Source organism: Aureobasidium subglaciale (genome assembly GCF_000721755.1).
Source record: "Aureobasidium subglaciale EXF-2481 unplaced genomic scaffold scaffold_5, whole genome shotgun sequence".
Taxonomy (NCBI): Eukaryota; Fungi; Ascomycota; class Dothideomycetes; order Dothideales; family Saccotheciaceae; genus Aureobasidium; species Aureobasidium subglaciale.
Window position 1 is genome coordinate 407229 of NW_013566990.1, and position 15475 is coordinate 422703.

At 52.2% G+C, this 15475-nt stretch overlaps 9 protein-coding genes across 9 annotated transcripts; 4 read left to right on the plus strand and 5 right to left on the minus strand.

Moving 5' to 3' along the window:
• Positions 1-117: 117 nt before the first annotated feature.
• Positions 118-1133, minus strand: AUEXF2481DRAFT_63661 (uncharacterized protein; the record flags this gene model as incomplete). Its single annotated transcript, XM_013490511.1, has 3 exons — positions 118-592; positions 643-948; positions 1054-1133. Coding segments are annotated over 3 exons (861 nt in total), but the record flags the coding sequence as incomplete, so codon positions are not given.
• A 383-nt stretch (positions 1134-1516) lies between these two features.
• On the minus strand, positions 1517-3044 carry AUEXF2481DRAFT_106337 (uncharacterized protein). Its single transcript, XM_013490581.1, has 2 exons — positions 1986-3044; positions 1517-1928 (listed from the first exon to the last, which is right to left on the minus strand). Exons 1-2 carry the CDS (start codon positions 2856-2858, stop codon positions 1722-1724), a joined length of 1080 nt encoding a protein of 359 aa, XP_013346035.1. The 5' UTR covers positions 2859-3044; the 3' UTR covers positions 1517-1721.
• A 97-nt stretch (positions 3045-3141) lies between these two features.
• Positions 3142-3530, plus strand: AUEXF2481DRAFT_3149 (uncharacterized protein; the record flags this gene model as incomplete). The annotated part of the gene is made up of 4 exons (XM_013490220.1): positions 3142-3160; positions 3211-3231; positions 3306-3377; positions 3436-3530. The coding sequence occupies 4 exons, from the start codon at positions 3142-3144 to the stop codon at positions 3528-3530; spliced, it is 207 nt and encodes a 68-aa protein (XP_013345674.1).
• A 171-nt stretch (positions 3531-3701) lies between these two features.
• Positions 3702-5493, minus strand: AUEXF2481DRAFT_591600 (uncharacterized protein). The gene is made up of 3 exons (XM_013490582.1): positions 5399-5493; positions 3875-5113; positions 3702-3780 (listed from the first exon to the last, which is right to left on the minus strand). Exon 2 carries the CDS (start codon positions 5086-5088, stop codon positions 3931-3933), a length of 1158 nt encoding a protein of 385 aa, XP_013346036.1. The 5' UTR covers positions 5089-5113; positions 5399-5493; the 3' UTR covers positions 3702-3780; positions 3875-3930.
• Positions 5494-6495: 1002 nt separating this feature from the next.
• Positions 6496-7109, plus strand: AUEXF2481DRAFT_27581 (uncharacterized protein; the record flags this gene model as incomplete). The annotated part of the gene is made up of 3 exons (XM_013490330.1): positions 6496-6505; positions 6553-6577; positions 6623-7109. 3 exons carry the CDS (start codon positions 6496-6498, stop codon positions 7107-7109), a joined length of 522 nt encoding a protein of 173 aa, XP_013345784.1.
• A 618-nt stretch (positions 7110-7727) lies between these two features.
• Positions 7728-8662, plus strand: AUEXF2481DRAFT_27582 (uncharacterized protein; the record flags this gene model as incomplete). Its single annotated transcript, XM_013490331.1, has 2 exons — positions 7728-8132; positions 8195-8662. 2 exons carry the CDS (start codon positions 7728-7730, stop codon positions 8660-8662), a joined length of 873 nt encoding a protein of 290 aa, XP_013345785.1.
• Positions 8663-9097: 435 nt separating this feature from the next.
• Positions 9098-10229, minus strand: AUEXF2481DRAFT_37847 (uncharacterized protein). Its single transcript, XM_013490420.1, has 4 exons — positions 10069-10229; positions 9819-9907; positions 9668-9764; positions 9098-9615 (listed from the first exon to the last, which is right to left on the minus strand). The coding sequence occupies exons 1-4, from the start codon at positions 10213-10215 to the stop codon at positions 9106-9108; spliced, it is 843 nt and encodes a 280-aa protein (XP_013345874.1). The 5' UTR covers positions 10216-10229; the 3' UTR covers positions 9098-9105.
• Positions 10230-10839: 610 nt separating this feature from the next.
• On the plus strand, positions 10840-13144 carry AUEXF2481DRAFT_46379 (uncharacterized protein; the record flags this gene model as incomplete). The annotated part of the gene is made up of 4 exons (XM_013490478.1): positions 10840-10954; positions 11271-12942; positions 12992-13058; positions 13112-13144. 4 exons carry the CDS (start codon positions 10840-10842, stop codon positions 13142-13144), a joined length of 1887 nt encoding a protein of 628 aa, XP_013345932.1.
• Positions 13145-13966: 822 nt separating this feature from the next.
• On the minus strand, positions 13967-15280 carry AUEXF2481DRAFT_37849 (uncharacterized protein). Its single transcript, XM_013490421.1, has 3 exons — positions 15080-15280; positions 14126-15020; positions 13967-14072 (listed from the first exon to the last, which is right to left on the minus strand). The coding sequence occupies exons 1-3, from the start codon at positions 15126-15128 to the stop codon at positions 14054-14056; spliced, it is 963 nt and encodes a 320-aa protein (XP_013345875.1). The 5' UTR covers positions 15129-15280; the 3' UTR covers positions 13967-14053.
• Positions 15281-15475: the final 195 nt, after the last annotated feature.

Sequence of the window (15475 nt, forward strand, 5' to 3'; positions counted from 1 at the left end):
ATGTGGGTAGGTATCTCTCGAGGGAAGACGATATGTTTGTGTCCTCGGTGTTTCCAATCTCAGTTGATTCCTGGAAGCCTTGTACGTAGCCCTTCAGAAGTGAGCTCGAGTACGGTCCTATACCATAGGCCTCTCCAGTTTGCACCTATTATCCAGCCAATCTATCACATCTACCATATCATTACAGACTGCCAGACCGCCCCTTTCCCTCTTTGTAGTTGATGAACCCATCATCTCAGTAAGATGATGCACCACGAGCTCATGTCTCATGCCACCTTGTACAGCATAGTGTATGAATTGAGACACAGCCTCGATGGGCGTCTTGTCGTAGCCGGCAAACAAGGTAGGATTCTCCAGAAGACCTCGAGCTGCCATGACACCGTCTACACCTGTCTCCTTGGTTATCCGAAGAGCGTCTTCCAGTGTGTATACGTCGCCGTTCGCCAGTACCGGTAATGTGGTTTGAGTCCTGAGCATTTTGATTGCCTCAAAGTTAGGCGGCGTTGATGATCGTTGGTTGCGTAAGCGACCATGGATGGTGATATAATCTACACCTGCCGCTTCCACGATCTTGATGAACCTGACGGTCTCGCTGTGGAACAGGTCAGCGGAAAACCCAGGATAAGTGATGGTCGATGATACCTCAAATCGGGATGGATACGTATCTTGCATGATACAGTTTTGCCAGCCCCAATCCTTTGCTTTGCCTCTTTGATCATGGCGGCGACCTTTTCTGGATTTCCCATCATGCTGCACCCAATTCCTTCCTTCATTGCCCATGACTGCGGACAACCGCAATTCAAGTCAACACCATTGACCCACGGACCGATCATCTCTGCGGCTCGCCCAAACTCGACTGGATCGTTGGAGGCAAACTGAGCAATGACCGGGCCCTCGTTTTGATGTGTACTGAAATCTGAGGAGCGTGCAACAGGGTGACGAATGAATCTGCGAGGCAAGAATGAGCACCTGGAAAGCGTTGCTCTAGTTTGCATGGAGGCAAGGAAATCAAACGAAATTGAAAGGAACCTTGGACGTGATCATGGTACCTACTCGTGTGCCAGAATCATTGGGGTATACGTGAGATCAACTTTGTAGTCTTGAACCAGCAATCTAAAGGGAAGTTTACTGTAGCTGTGCAGAGCGACGACTGTCAGTTCATAGCAGAAGGTCCTAACGTTGTCTGTTCTTACCGAACCATAGGACCCGAGACTCGAGACTATATGAGCTTGGTTCAAGATTGCATGTTTATAACCATCTACTCACCAAAGAGTGGTCTGCCCTCCGCCTTGGCTATAGCGAAGAGACTCAAAGGACTGGGCACGATGTGGTCAGTCAGGAAGCACGACGTTCAAACCATATAGACGTGCTCACTGTACGCTTCTGGATGACTCCATCTTGTCGTCAGCCATGTACATCAACGCGCGTGACGTTCCGGGTGCATACAGCAATTAATTATGAAAGAGTCTTGGAGTAAAAAAGATTAGATGCACGGCTTACATAAGCAAGATTTACAGGCGATCCCATGTGACAGTTTGGAATAAATTGTGGCACCAGTCATAATAATATATCAAGGGTATCACGTCGCGAGTGAGGATGATAAAAAGAAACCCTAAGTACAATGTCCGCTATGCAAGGCCCCAACCCCAGTACAGGACCACATCCCGTAACGCCTTCGCTCAATTGCAGATTCAGTAAAGTCATGATATGATATGAGATGGCTAACCCTCGACCTCGCCTTCTTCGCTACCGTGACTCTCGACTGTGCGCGAGGCATGTGCATGAATCGAAGTAGCAGTACCAGATTCGGAGGTGCGTCTCTTCTTGACGGCTCTATCGTCAGGGGGCAGATCAAGCTGATGTGTCTTTGTGATGTGGAGAGCGGCGGCGTCCTGGTGTAATGCGGGAGCGGAGGGACTGGTGATGGCCTGTTTACTACTCAGCCTCGTGGCATCCCAATCGGAATCTTGGCCATCGAAACGTACATAGATAGTTTGGGCTCCCTCATGACCAGGTTTGATTGGGACGTGTTCGTAATTCGCAGCCATGTAATTGCAAGCCTTTAGGACATCATCGAGTGAGACGTGCTGAACGTGCCACCACGGACGACCGTCGGATGAATCTGGAAAAGAGACGCCACAGTAGCGAGCGGCGGAGTAAAGGGCAGCAGCAGCGATGGTATGGCTCGAGCACAGCAGACAGAGCTGAGTGATGTTGCTGTCGGTGACGAAGGCCCAGGCGGCATTGCGCAACTGTTTGTTGTGGTGAACTTGATAATATTTGAGCATTTCGTAGAGCTGTTTGTGTGGAGGCTCGATGGTGAGATCGAAGCACAGCATCTCGAGCAGGACGTCTTCGTTGAGCAAGATGGTATCGCGCCACTTCCAGAAGTCCTTGCTTTGCTCGTCAATCAGCAGATTTGGGTTCTTCTGCGCGACGCGGCAACAGGCGACGACCAAATCCTTCATCTTGCGACAAGATTCCTCGACCTTTGTAGCCAGAAAGAGGGCAGTGGCGCCGAGGGTGTAATGGTGCAGAGCCTTCTGGTTAGGGCGGTCGACCAGGCTCACGCGCATGAGGAAGCGATTGAAGAAGATGGCGGCCGTGGAGAGGGTGAGCTCGGGCAGCTTGAGCATGATGCCCACCTGACGGATGAAGTTGACGCCCTTTGCGCGTATGTCCTTTTCCTTCTCGGGGGCCATGCCATGCTGCACCGAGGGCGTGTGCATCAGCTCCTGCTCGCTGAACAGCCATTGTGCTTCGGCCTCTGCGAGGACACGATCTGGCGACTTTGGGCGTTGGCGCGCGGCAGGTTGGTGGGGAGGCAGGTGGTCGGTCGACGACGAGACCGGCGGCATTTGGAGGAGACGGGCGGTGAGCGGCCAGTCTTTGTGTGTTGAATGTCGGGTGAGGGTGAGATTGATGATGGATCATGGGTCATGGCAAAGTCGACTTCTCCATTTCCCTCGACACCTGCCCGTCACGATCCATCCACCCACGTTCTCAACTTCTCAACGCGTTCCAAAGAACCCTTGATGCCGCACCTCTCTACACCCCGCAATAACTATCATCATCTTCCATTGTTCTTTTTCCTCTTCGACAACATCCCTCATCCCACCAACCACACACACAACCGCAACCATGCCTTCAGGTATGGGAAGTAAGTACTGCCCCGTCGCTCACTTGACATGCTTGCTGACATGATTATAGATGGCACAAAGCCTATTCACAGTGCGTACTATGCCCGCCCCGACCCACCAACCACCCGCGCAATCTCGCCCATTCTGACCATGCTCTCCATCTAGACAAGAAGCCCAAGAAGGCTGCCAAGGACGAAGATGAGGACGACGTTGCCTTCAAGGCCAAGCAGGCTGCTGGTATGTCACTCCCGTCTCCCCCGTGCATGTCGCTTATCGCGACTGACTTCGACATCAGACAAGAAGGCCCGCGAGGAGATGGCCAAGAAGGCCGGCGGCAAGGGCCCCTTGAACACTGGCGGCCAGGGCATCAAGAAGAGCGGAAAGAAGTAAACCTATCCATTTCAGGCGTTGCAAGGCTCGACACATACCCCTTTGTTATTCAAAATTCGAGAATTCACCACTACTGTCACCTGTTCGCCTCGTCTTTCTGCTCCCTGCTCGACTGCCGCTCCACTCCACGGGAGACTCGTTTCGCGCCTCGCCCTGTTTATCAGTCCTTAATCCATGCAGTCAGTCTGGCGACTGCTCGAAACTTTGAATCGAGTTCGCCCTCACCAGCTCCGAGAGAAGCAGGAAAGTACTGGTGAGTGTAAGTCGTGGCAATCAAAAATTGCGATTAGTCCCCTTCAATCAATCTCTACTTGACCAAGGACTGTCCTGTGATCAACACTCACTGCAAATGACAACACTGGTAGGAGTCTGGTGTCCCGCACCGCCTTGGATGCTTCCTTCAATCTGTAACACGACGAAGCCACAATCCTGTACTTCCATTCGCCTCTTCAGCCTTTGCCCTGGCTCTGCTGAGTAGTCTTCCAACCTCGAATAACTCCCTCTGTACCTCGTCTTGCCTAGTCTGCACTTCGCCCATTTTTCTGCGATTCTCTCGTCGCATTCTTTCAGACACCTCAATTGGACTAGCTGATTCTATCTTTTCCAGGTCTTTGAAGAGTTTCTGCATGTTCTGTTTTTGCAGCTCTAATGATTCCAAGCGCGACATTAGCTCATCCACGTGATCGCGCTCTTGTCTTGTCTTCGGTGGCTGGGGCAGCACTTTGTCGTATCTCGTTTCATGTAAGTCTTGCACATCGCCCATGCTGTCGTGCCTCTTTGGAGGAAGACCTGTCTCCCTGCCAGGTACAGGGCGGCGCCGCGACATGATCGAGCCGGGTGGCGTGGGGGTTGGGCTTAAGGGCGGTGTGTCTTGTTGATAGTTCGTGTCGGTGCTTGTCGTCGTCCAACTAAAGCGGCTGTCTGGCTCCTGTGCGATACTTGTGTCTCCAATGTAAGACGAGGTCGGTGAAATGCTGCGCTCTGTCTCTGCATATGTCGTCCAACTGAAGTGGCTCCTGGATGGCTCGAGTCTCGGCTGGGTGACGGTCCTCGTAGAGTCGTTGCTATCCGTTGAGTGACGTCCAGTCGCAGTGTGCAGGGACGACAAGTCGCTCTCGGAACAGATAGGTGGTAGCTGTGGCACTATGGCCTTTTTGGCGATCTTCAACGGAGGTGCAGGATCTGTTGTCTCGGGTTCGTCGTAGATGCTCGATGCCACTGAGTCGCGCATGCTCCTTGTTTTTGAGCGTTGTGAAACCAGTGAGCTTGTGCTGGCGCTGGCGCTGAGTCTGGATCCTTCTCGAGACAAGCCCGAGGCATTCTTCATCGCAGTATAATGCCCTGGCAGAGATGGTCGTTGAGACTCAAAGTTGGATCCGGCAGATGCAGAACGGCTCCCAAATGCGTGACGTCCAAATCTGGCGGCTCGTTCGGCCAAGGTCGACTTTTTGGGCTTGTCGCCTCCTGTGATCGAAACTTGTACACCAAATCGTGCATCATATGGGTTGTCGAAATTCCTCTTCGGGTCCCGAATATCTGTTGGCGTTGCGGATCTCATCGAGAGTTGAGGGTATGTGTCCTGCCTTGATAACTGGTTCGGGTCAGTGAAGATCTCGAGTGGTTTTTTTCTTCAGAAAATGGTGTATTGCAAAGCTACTGCGTGTTGTGTCGGGCTGGCCACACGTGCAAGACTTGTAGCATACCGTGACCTGGATGGATATATCCAAAGACGAGCTATGAGACGCGCTTTTACAAAATCGATCCACCCCCAACAATATTTGGGCTCCATCATCAATCCTGTGGGCACAGCAGGAATGTAGCGCACTACGCGCGTACTCAACTAAAGCATGATGAGGAACATGACTTACTTTTGGTGTGCAGGATAGAAAGTGGAAGTCGACTTGCCAGTGGTGTGCGAGAGAAGGACAAGCAGGTAAACAGAAACAACAGCAAGAACAACAAGGCGTGAGAGACACGAGCAAGGTCAGCAGCAAGTTGTCAATCTTCCGTTCACCACCACGAGGATCTAATGGGAAAGCTTGCTAAATGGCAAATAAACACCCGACAACCGCCAAAGGAACATGTCATGCAGGAGCTTCGTGTTTCACCTTACGGCGCGTTTCAGCTTTGACCGATTTCTCAGATGAACGGAACGTGTTCGACCTCCAATCCGACTCTGCGTGTTTGAGCCAGTGCATCAGCACGCGCACTTGAGCATGTGTCAAAGGTCCTGATTGGAATGTAAGCTGCATTGCAGAACTTACACAACGCTTTCGATCATGGCTCGAGCGATCAAGACCAGATACTCCACACCAAGGGCGGCACCACATGCGCTTATGTGGCTAGATAAAATTAGCGATATTGGTCGCGATTGTTAATATCGAGCAAAGCCCTGATCGCGGGTGAGTTGAGGAAGGATCTCGTTGTTTGGTAATGAGTTCGTCGGCGCGATGTAGCTATGGAATCAACGTGTGATTCTTAGGCCATAGAGACAGGGTGAGTTCCAGGCATAGTCATGGTCGCCCTGACACACGAGCTCAGTTTGGACTTCCGTTTCGTCCTCACCGATCAGATGTAGGGTCTAAGTCCTCTCCAGCTCTGGCATGCTCTGGCAGTAAGCAGGAGTCAGCGGTCAGTACACAGTATCCACTTGCAGGCTAGCCAAAGTCCTGCAGAATATTCAAATACCATGATCTTCGAAGAGCATAGGCATACCATCAGCTATCATACTCTATGAAGTCCATGGTCATAGCAGCAGTGGCTGTGCATGGCTATACCCAGAAGAGAGGACGAGGGAATATCGACAAAAGTGAACAAAGCCCTGGAAGCTAGCTTCCCCCGCAATCATCAGTCTCGTGTCAGTCACAGTCAGTGAGCTCAGTGACGCTCTCCTCGCGTCTTTCTCAACGGTGCAGGGAGACCACTCTGAGTGTTTGAAAAATCCAAATCAGACAGGACCGTAATCATGGCGGATGGTAAGTGCTACTCTGTTGCTCTCTACGCATGTCACTGATTCAATAAGTATCATCGGCCGCGGCAACAGATGGGTATGTCGTCTCGATGGGCTCCAAGAACGAACGCTGAGAGCGCAGTGCAACTATCGCAACACCCATCAATCTTATTCTCATTGCTCTCTTGATGATCCTGGCATACTACCGCCTCAGTCCCAAGACAGCACTCACCCTACCGACTCCACCAGCACCGACAGTCTTTAAGACCTTCACTCCTCCCGATCTCGAGCCTTACAACGGCCGCAACAATATGCCCGTCTATCTCGCAGTTCGCGGCAGAGTGTTCGATGTGACACCTGGACGTAACTTCTACGGCCCAGGAGGCCCTTATGCCAACTTCGCTGGACGCGACGCGAGTAGGGGCTTGGCCTGTGGCAGCTTCGACGAAGATATGTTGACCAAAGATCTGAACGGACCGCTCGACACTCTGTCGGACTTGGGTGACGAGGAGATGGAAGCTCTAAGAGGCTGGGAGGAGAGGTTCTCGGAGAAGTACTTGGTCGTCGGCAAACTTGTGCATGTAGGCAGTGATGAAGCCAATGATGCCACTCCAGCGGAGAAGCTGTGATTGGGCACAAGGCTCATACCTACATATCTTGTCGTTTGCTTGGGATCATCGCCCTCATTGTTCAGCCGAGTCAACGCCAAGCTAATTATGTGCCTCGAGGGAGTCCTTCCGTGAGTCAAGAGGACGCCATTAGAGCTTAGGACGGGACGTTTCTATGCTTACGCTGCTATGGTATAAGATTTGTACATCACTACAATTGTAGCTATGCAGATCTTGCTGAATGAGAGGTTCACCCTCTAGATTGTTATAACGCACTCACTGGTTTCTTCTATACTGAAGCTACTGTCATCAATTGACGCCAGTAAGGACCTCATTCAATCTATCGGGCACTCAGATGAACAACGCTCAATTCCGACAATCCTCAGTACCACAAAGTCGAACAGAGAGAGAATTCAGTGAAACAACCAAAGCCAGAATGTGCAAGTATGTTGAGTCCACTCGAGTGTAAGGTTAGAAATACGGTAGAATTGCTATGCTAGTAATTCGGCATGACGGCCAGAAGATGGCGGGCAATGTTGGTATTTAGTTAGCAAAGTACGCCAAGGCCGAATCAAGTTGGCGACAACATTTGTAGACGGCGTTCAGAAAAACATTACGATACAAAGACAACACCTCACCATGTCTTTGAACATACGATCATCGCTCTTACCACAATGCACGTCATGCCTACGACGCATCAGCAGCCTAGGTCTGCAAGAATGGCGTAGTGGACAACAGGTTCGCGGCAAGAAGAAGATCGCCAACTTGCCTACTACCGTCACAGTACGCCTCACCAAGGATGTACCAACTTTTGGTCGCAAGGGCTCCTACGTCCCCATATCGATCGGACGCATGCGCAACGAGTTCTTCCCGACAAGAAGCGCCGAATACGTGACGAGCGTGCAATTGAAAGAGATGAAGGCAAAGAACATCACCGCCGAGCGAGACTTCCAGTTCGGCGTGCCTGACCCGGCCGTGGTCAAGACAGTCGAGCCACAGTCTCTGCGCTCACCTACTCGCACCGTTGAAGTGGAGAAGTTGGCGGTAAGTTCCAATGCCGTATACCTGCTGAAATCCAACATTTGTGCTGACTGGTATCGCAACAGCCCAAGCGCTCAATCGAACTACTCTCCATGCTCCTTCCCCCAGTCATGGAGTTCCGACGAAGATCTCAGAAAGCTCCCACTCCTGCAATCGAGACACCAAACCCGGCGAAGGCCCAGCGAGGCTTCTCGAGCGCTGCTGCTGACCTCCTCGCTGCTCAGACTGCTCCCCCACCAGCTCCAAATGATTTCGCGACACCACTCTTCGGATCGATTTCTACTGCCGACGTTGCTAGCAGGATCAAACATCTCCTTGGAGACAATCAAGAAGCATCACGAATTGTTCTGGCTGCTGAAGACCTCAAGTTTGTCAGCCTGACATCGCAAGCACCTGCCGAATCCGACAAGATTGGACATCTGGGAGATTATAAAGTCGAGGTCAGAGTGAAAGGAGGAGAACTGCCTGTTGAAAGAATCGTCCGCGTGCTTCCCATCGAGAACGAGAGCGACATGATTTCGCCTAGCTCGTAGACATGCCTATCCTTGGACCACACAAATATAACGATTGCATAAGGCCATGTTCGAGTCATTCAGACCGCCAACGCGTGGGACCAGCGAGATTTATAAACATAATCATTCAATTTGGTCATCCGTCTTTGACGACATTCAGGCTAAGAATTTGATACTGTTACATACTAGCAGCGTTTGCAATGAAACAGCCGACTCACTTTAGCCAGCTTTATTCAACTGTCTGCTCCGGCCTGATATTCAATTCGTGCTTTCTTGGCAATCTGTCCACTGTACACGCTGCCACTGACCTTCCGTTGAGCACGAAGCTTGTCTTTGTGAGGTGTGGCGACGGTTGGTTGAACAAATCGTTGTAAATCTTGTGCAAGAGTGAGTAAAGGGTTCTTTGAAACGAAAGCAAGACAGGCTGGCTTGTCTTCGTGGGGTAAGAAAGGAGAAGAGGATAATCACCAGTAAGGTCTACGGTCATAGCCCGCATCGTAGCCACGCTCACGTCTGGGAGGAGGGCTGGGAGGACGACCGTAAGGCTCTCTAGGCTCCCTGGGCTCTCTAGGCTCTCTGGGCTCTCTTCCGTGACCATTGGCGTAGGGGTCGGCTTCATAGCGGCGAGCCGGAGGTGGAGCGCCGTAGCCATCATCGGCGGGGTAAGCGCGGCTTCTGGGTGGTGCGTACTCGTCGACAGGGGGTCCACGGGCACGAGGAGGGGGAGAGCGGGGGTATGGGTCTCTGCGATCATCGTAGTAGCGAGGTGGGGGGCTTCTACGACGGTAGCTGTCGTCGCGACGAGGGCTGTAGCCGCCAGCACCACGAGGAGGACCTCGGCGATCTGCATAGTAATCATCCATGGGAGGTGCACCATAGCCGCCACCGCCGCCACGGCGAGGAGGAGGTGAGCGCGAGCGGTAGCGAGAATCGCGGGGAGGTGGTGGTGGCATGCGAGGAATCTCTGACTGGGTCTGGATTGCAGCATTAGAGAGAGGCGCGCCAGTCGTATGCGCAAACACTTACATCAGAAATGCAACGGACAGTGGCTCCCTTAAACTCCTGTCCGTCCAACTTCTCTACGGCGGAAACCAGGTCGGCAGCGGTCTCATACTCGACGAAACTAAGATGGGTGATTAATGCAACACACTTTACAGACAAGACTAGCCAAACTCACCCTTTTCCGTTGCCGCTGCCATCGCGTTCGCGTCCAACTTCGGAGTAGACAACGTCAAGACCAGGCTGGCGAGCGAAGTCCTTCAGATCCTATAGGGCCAACGTGAGTCCGGGTCCAAGATGTGGTAACAAGGCAGCAAGTCCAAAGCAAGATGAAAGATGATCCAACACCGGCAAAATCAGGAAGAACGACAAGGATGATGAGACAGGGCCAGATAAATGGAAAGATGAATCGAAGGGAGATTGCTAACCTGCCAGCTGGTCTCGAAAGGAAGGCCAGTGATGGACATGCGGTGGACAGTGCGGCGCGGGCGAGGAGGAGCGCGCTGCTCGGGGTGACCATACTCGCGAGGACGGGTGGAGCCGCGAGCAAATTGCACGACAAGGCGCTCACCCATGAAGTCGGAACCATCTAAGGAAGGGTCAGTGTAAGGGCGGGCGGGCAAGGTCGGAGGAGCAGCCGAAGCTGGGTAGACGTACGGAATGCTACCCAGAGGGCGAGTTAGCGAAGACAAAGAGGCAAGAGGGCGGATGCGTACAAGAGACGAGAGACTCACCGGGAACGACGTCGCGCGCGTCCATGGCGTCTTTGTACTCGACGAAGCCGAAGCCGTTCATGAGCTTGATCTCGGTGATCTCACCAGTTCCATGGCTGGCGAAGTGGTTCTCGACGTCGGCCTTTGTGGCTAGAGCACGAATCCGGTTAGCGGGATGCGAATATCCAGGGCGAGCAAGCGCAGAGGTGAAGGAGTCCAGCAGGTGTCCAGATCCTCAATGCTCAGGCCAGCTACACGAGCAGAAGCGTACCATTGCGCGGGAGATTTCCCAGATAGAGCCGGGTCGAAGACACGTCGCCCATGATGAAGATGATAGAGGACTAAAGACGAAGAACCAGATCCGAAACAAGCAAGTCGGGTGATGGCGCAAAGTGGTGAAAGAGATGGTGGATAGAGAACAGTCGGAGGAGTAGCGGGCGTTGGTGGAGGGCGATAACTCACACACTCATCACGCCAAGAACAAGCATGCCCGTGGCGCTTTCCCTCGCTCTGCTACGTCCGTGCGTCTGCCTTGTGCTCAGACAGGGTGACCGTGCCGGCGGCCGGCGTGGATCCGAGGCAGCCAATCACATGCGCCGAGGTCAGCGGTCGTTTTTCGAATGCTCATCATCGACAGGAGGGTAATTCTTGTCCGAACTCGCCGTGCGCTCAGCCGAGGCTCTCCTCAGCTTTTGTCGACAAAGACGGCGGTAGGGAAGCTCATCTTCAAGCATCTAATCTGCAATTTCTGGTGTCTACTTTCCTTCTGTCCACCACAGCCATGCCCTCCGTCAGTCATCTCCCCTCCGCCACTACTCTAGGTCGAGCACTAGTTCAGGATGCTCGCCTATTCCGACCTTCATCCCTCCGACCCATCACTGCTACTTCCTTCGCCCCCCTTCGACACAACACAACAGCATCTGCCCGTCCGGCCATTTTCCGCGCGGGACAGCGCCGTCCTTTTTCCATCACATCACGCAGACGTCTTGCCACGCACGATGACTCATTCAACCCTGCCGACATCGAAAGAGAAAGCGACCAGGTTGATGTGTGCATAGTCGGAGGTGGCCCTGCTGGTCTCAGTGCTGCTATTCGTCTGAAGCAACTTGCCAATGACGCCGGTAACGAGGACTTCCGCGTTCTTCTACTCGAAAAGGCCGGAGAGTTGGGTGATCACATTGTGTCCGGCAATGTTGTAGAGCCGTCCGCCCTGGATGAGTTGCTGCCCGATTGGAACTCGCCTGAGAACCCCAACCGCTACGAACATGTCACAGCCGCCACGACAGACCGCATGCGCTTCCTCACCAAGTCTTACGCACTGCCCATCCCCGCTCCACCCCAGATGAACAACCATGGAAATTACATCATCTCCTTGAATCAATTCACAAAATGGTTAGGAGAAAGAGCAGAAGAAATTGGTGTCGAGATTTACCCTGGATTTGCCGCTTCCGAAGTGCTTTACAATGCCGATGGTTCAGTCAAAGGTGTCGCCACAAACGATCTGGGCATCGGTCGCAATGGCAAGCCCAAGGATTCCTTTGAGCGTGGTATGGAGTTCCATGCTCGTGTCACTCTACTCGCCGAGGGCTGTCACGGTAGTCTAACCAAACAAGTCACAAAGAAGTTCGACTTGAGGAGGGACAGTCAGCCTCAAACCTATGGTCTTGGTATTAAAGAAGTATGGGAGATTGATCCTGCAAAATTCGAAAAGGGTTTGGTCGTTCATTCCTTGGGCTATCCTCTACCTGCCGATACCTACGGTGGTGGTTGGATGTATCATTTCGGTGACAACTTAGTCAGTATTGGTCTGGTCGTTGGACTGGATTATCCCAACCCTTGGCTGGCTCCTTATGGTGAGTTTCAGAAGATGAAGCATCATCCCATGTACAAGAAGTATCTGGAGGGTGGAAAGTGCATTTCCTATGGCGCACGTACACTGAATGAGGGTGGCTTCCAATCCATTCCAAAGTGCGCATTTCCTGGCGGTGCTCTGATCGGCGACACTGCTGGCTTCCTCAACGTTCCCAAGATCAAAGGCACTCACACTGCCATGCGTTCGGGTATGCTTGCAGCTGAAGCAGCCTTCTCTGCGCTGCGCGATGCAGATGACTCTAGTCCCGTATTCCTGTACGACTACGAGGATAAGCTACGTTCATCTTCCATCTGGAAAGAGCTCAAGGAGGTTCGCAATATGCGACCTTCGTTCCACTCTCCCCTGAAGCTCTACGGCGGCATTATGTATTCTGGCCTCGAAGCATATCTTCTTAAGGGTAGAGTACCATGGACAATCAAGCACGCTGGTACCGATCACGGAGCTACTAAGCTTGCTGCGGACTGTCCGAAGATCGAATATCCCAAGCCAGATGGCAAGATCAGTTTCGACATCTTGACCAGTGTCAGCAGGACTGGCACAAATCACGAGGAGGATCAGCCTTGCCATCTGCACGTGGAGGATTGGGACAAGCACGCCGAGCTTGAGTATCCAAAATACCAGGGTGTCGAGAACAGGTTCTGCCCGGCCGGCGTGTATGAATACATTGAGGACGAGAGCAAACCGCTCGGTGTGAGATTCCAGATCAACTCCCAAAAGTGAGTCTGACCTGGCTATCGTACGTGCACGTTGCTAACCCGACTCTAGCTGCGTACACTGTAAGACTTGTGATATTAAGGTTCCTGACCAGGACATTACGTGGAGAACACCTCAGGTAAGAAGCGTTCCTCAACTGTACCTGATTCATATGCTGACATTCCTGATTAGGGCGGTGAGGGCCCAAAATATGTCATGACTTGATTTCCCACGACATTCATGCATATCTATCTCTTCTTGTACAAAATTACACTTGGCTGTCTTGCTTTCTTGTCAACAGGCGTGCCTGGGTTTAATTCGGCCTGAGACTCAGGCAGCATTTTGGCCCTTTTCAAGCTAGCCATTGACTCTATCAAAACTTTCAAGCAGCCTCGCTTTTCTACGTACAATAATGTACCTCGGCGACGAGAAGACTTGTCAGGCCGCATTTCGTTCACTGAACATGGGTCCAAGCACAGCTTGTACAAGAATGGTGATTGCTTTTGATCCTCTTTCGTAGCAGAAGAACTCGTGCCAAACACACGGCGAAAGATACGTCGATGATGCGACATCGGCTTGGCATATTGTCGATCGTGCAGGGAGCTGCACAATCACCGTAGCATTCTCGAGCATGTAAATGCCAGTCTAGTTTCTACGATACCAGCGTAGAGGTTCAGATATCACTTCCACAAGGCTTGTTACATGTCTGCACGGATTCGACGATTGAATAATCCTGAAACTCAAGAGCATGCTCAGTTGATGCTGTCACAGCTACGCGAGTCATGTTGAGAGAGCTTCGAGCAAGTCACAGCGTCGACCGAAACGATCTGCGGTTGCTGGATGCTGATGGTTGAGAAAAAAATTGCCAGAAATCCATCAATGGCAAGTCAACAAACAGGGTTGAGCCTAATGCTAGAAAAGAAAACGTGAAATCGTATTGGTATCGACAATAAGTAACTCTTTCGTGAAAACATCTCTCCGCATCGCCGGTCTTTGGTAGGACCAGCTACCGATCGCCAGAGGCCAAACAAACTTTTGTTGTGCTCGCCAATGAAACTCCGCCTTCCGTCACCAGGACGTCGAAAATTCGAGTCGGCTTTGATCGATCGTTCGTCATTGTGTCAATCGAATCGCTTACGAGGACTCCTGGGGCCTGTAGCGCAGGTTAGAAAGAAAGATCATCAAAGTGTGTGTCAGTACACTTACCAGACATCGTAGCCGAAGGTATCCTTCATGTTCACGAAACGAGTGTGGCGGCCCTCGGCAACCTTGTTGACAGCCTCGAAGTCGGCATCGGTAAGATCAATGCTCTTGAAGTTGCTGTCGATTCTTGAAGGAGTGGAGCTCTTGGGCAGCACAACGTAGCCTCTTCTCAGGCCCCAAGCAATCAAGACTTGAGCGAGAGAGTTGCCACCCTTCTCGGCGATCTCGTTGAGAACGGGGTTGGTGTTGACCTTCTCACCGGTGTTGGGGACCTGATTTTGCGAGCCCAAAGGTGAGTATGCGGCAGGCATGATGTCCTGAGAGAAACAGTAGTCGACCAGCTCGGTGTTGGGCAGGAAAGGGTGGATTTCGATCTGGTTGACAGTAGGCTTGACCTTGGCGAAGGTCATGAGCTGCTTCAAGCCATCGATGGTCCAGTTGGAAACACCAATGGCCTTGGCCTTGCCAGATGAGTAGATCTCCTCCATAGCTCTCCAGGTAGGCTCAGGGTTCTTGGTCAACTCCTCCTTGATGATGTATTGGCCCTTCTCGTTCAGCTTGGGCATGTGCTTGTCGTCCTTCTCGGCAGCGATGGGCCAGTGGACAAGGAACAGATCAATGTAGTCCAGGCCGAGGTTATCGAGGGAGCTCTGGAAAGACCACTTGACCTCCTCGGGCTCGTGAAGGTGGTTCCAGACCTTTGTGCAGACGAAGATGTCCTCACGCTTGACGCTTGAGTTCTCCTTGAGGAAGTCGCGGACGGCAGCACCGACCTCGTCCTCGTTTTGGTAAAACCAGGCACAGTCGAGATGTCTGTAGCCAGTCTTCAGTGCGTGTAGAGCAGCCTTGTAAGACTCGCCCTTGGAGCCCTCGTTGGCGAAGGTACCGAAGCCAACGGCTGCATTTCATAGTCAGCGACTCGAGCTCAATTCCACGCAGCAGTTCAGGATTATTTACCAGGGATCTTGACACCGTTGTTGAGAGTACGAGTGAGTCCGGCAGACATGTTGACGATTGATATGTTGTGTATTGTTTGGTGATATGGGACTGAACAGGATGCACGATATGCAAAAAAATGTTGAAAGGAAGACCACTCCTCAATCCTCGGCCATGAGGTATTATTTACTAGCTACCTGTTCGGCCGACATCCTGCCACGACCTCGCTCCGAGCAAAGACGAGACAAACGTCATACAACAATTTTCCATGGCGGTCAGGGGACTCCAAACAGTCGTTGGGGAGCTCGGTATCCACCACGGTGCTCACCGTGCACCAATCTCTGGAATTTCTCGAGGCCTGTGACGTCGATGCCGAGCCCGACTCGAATCGTCAACAAAACCCTAAACTTTGTTCAG

Excerpts from the sequence above, each read along its gene's own strand:
- AUEXF2481DRAFT_106337 (XM_013490581.1), bottom strand. The coding sequence starts at position 2,858 with ATGCCGCCGGTCTCGTCGTCGACCGACCACCTGCCTCCCCACCAACCT. Across the intron at positions 1,929-1,985 it reads AGGGAGCCCAAACTATCTAT|GCCATCACCAGTCCCTCCGC; the intron begins GTACGTTTCGAT and ends AGTAGTAAACAG.
- AUEXF2481DRAFT_591600 (XM_013490582.1), bottom strand. The coding sequence starts at position 5,088 with ATGAGATCCGCAACGCCAACAGATATTCGGGACCCGAAGAGGAATTTC.
- AUEXF2481DRAFT_37847 (XM_013490420.1), bottom strand. The coding sequence starts at position 10,215 with ATGGGTGAGCGCCTTGTCGTGCAATTTGCTCGCGGCTCCACCCGTCCT. Across the intron at positions 9,908-10,068 it reads CTTTCGAGACCAGCTGGCAG|GATCTGAAGGACTTCGCTCG; the intron begins GTTAGCAATCTC and ends TTGGCCCTATAG. Across the intron at positions 9,616-9,667 it reads CTGTCCGTTGCATTTCTGAT|ACCCAGTCAGAGATTCCTCG; the intron begins GTAAGTGTTTGC and ends GCTGCAATCCAG.
- AUEXF2481DRAFT_37849 (XM_013490421.1), bottom strand. The coding sequence starts at position 15,128 with ATGTCTGCCGGACTCACTCGTACTCTCAACAACGGTGTCAAGATCCCT. Across the intron at positions 15,021-15,079 it reads CAACGGTGTCAAGATCCCTG|CCGTTGGCTTCGGTACCTTC; the intron begins GTAAATAATCCT and ends TATGAAATGCAG.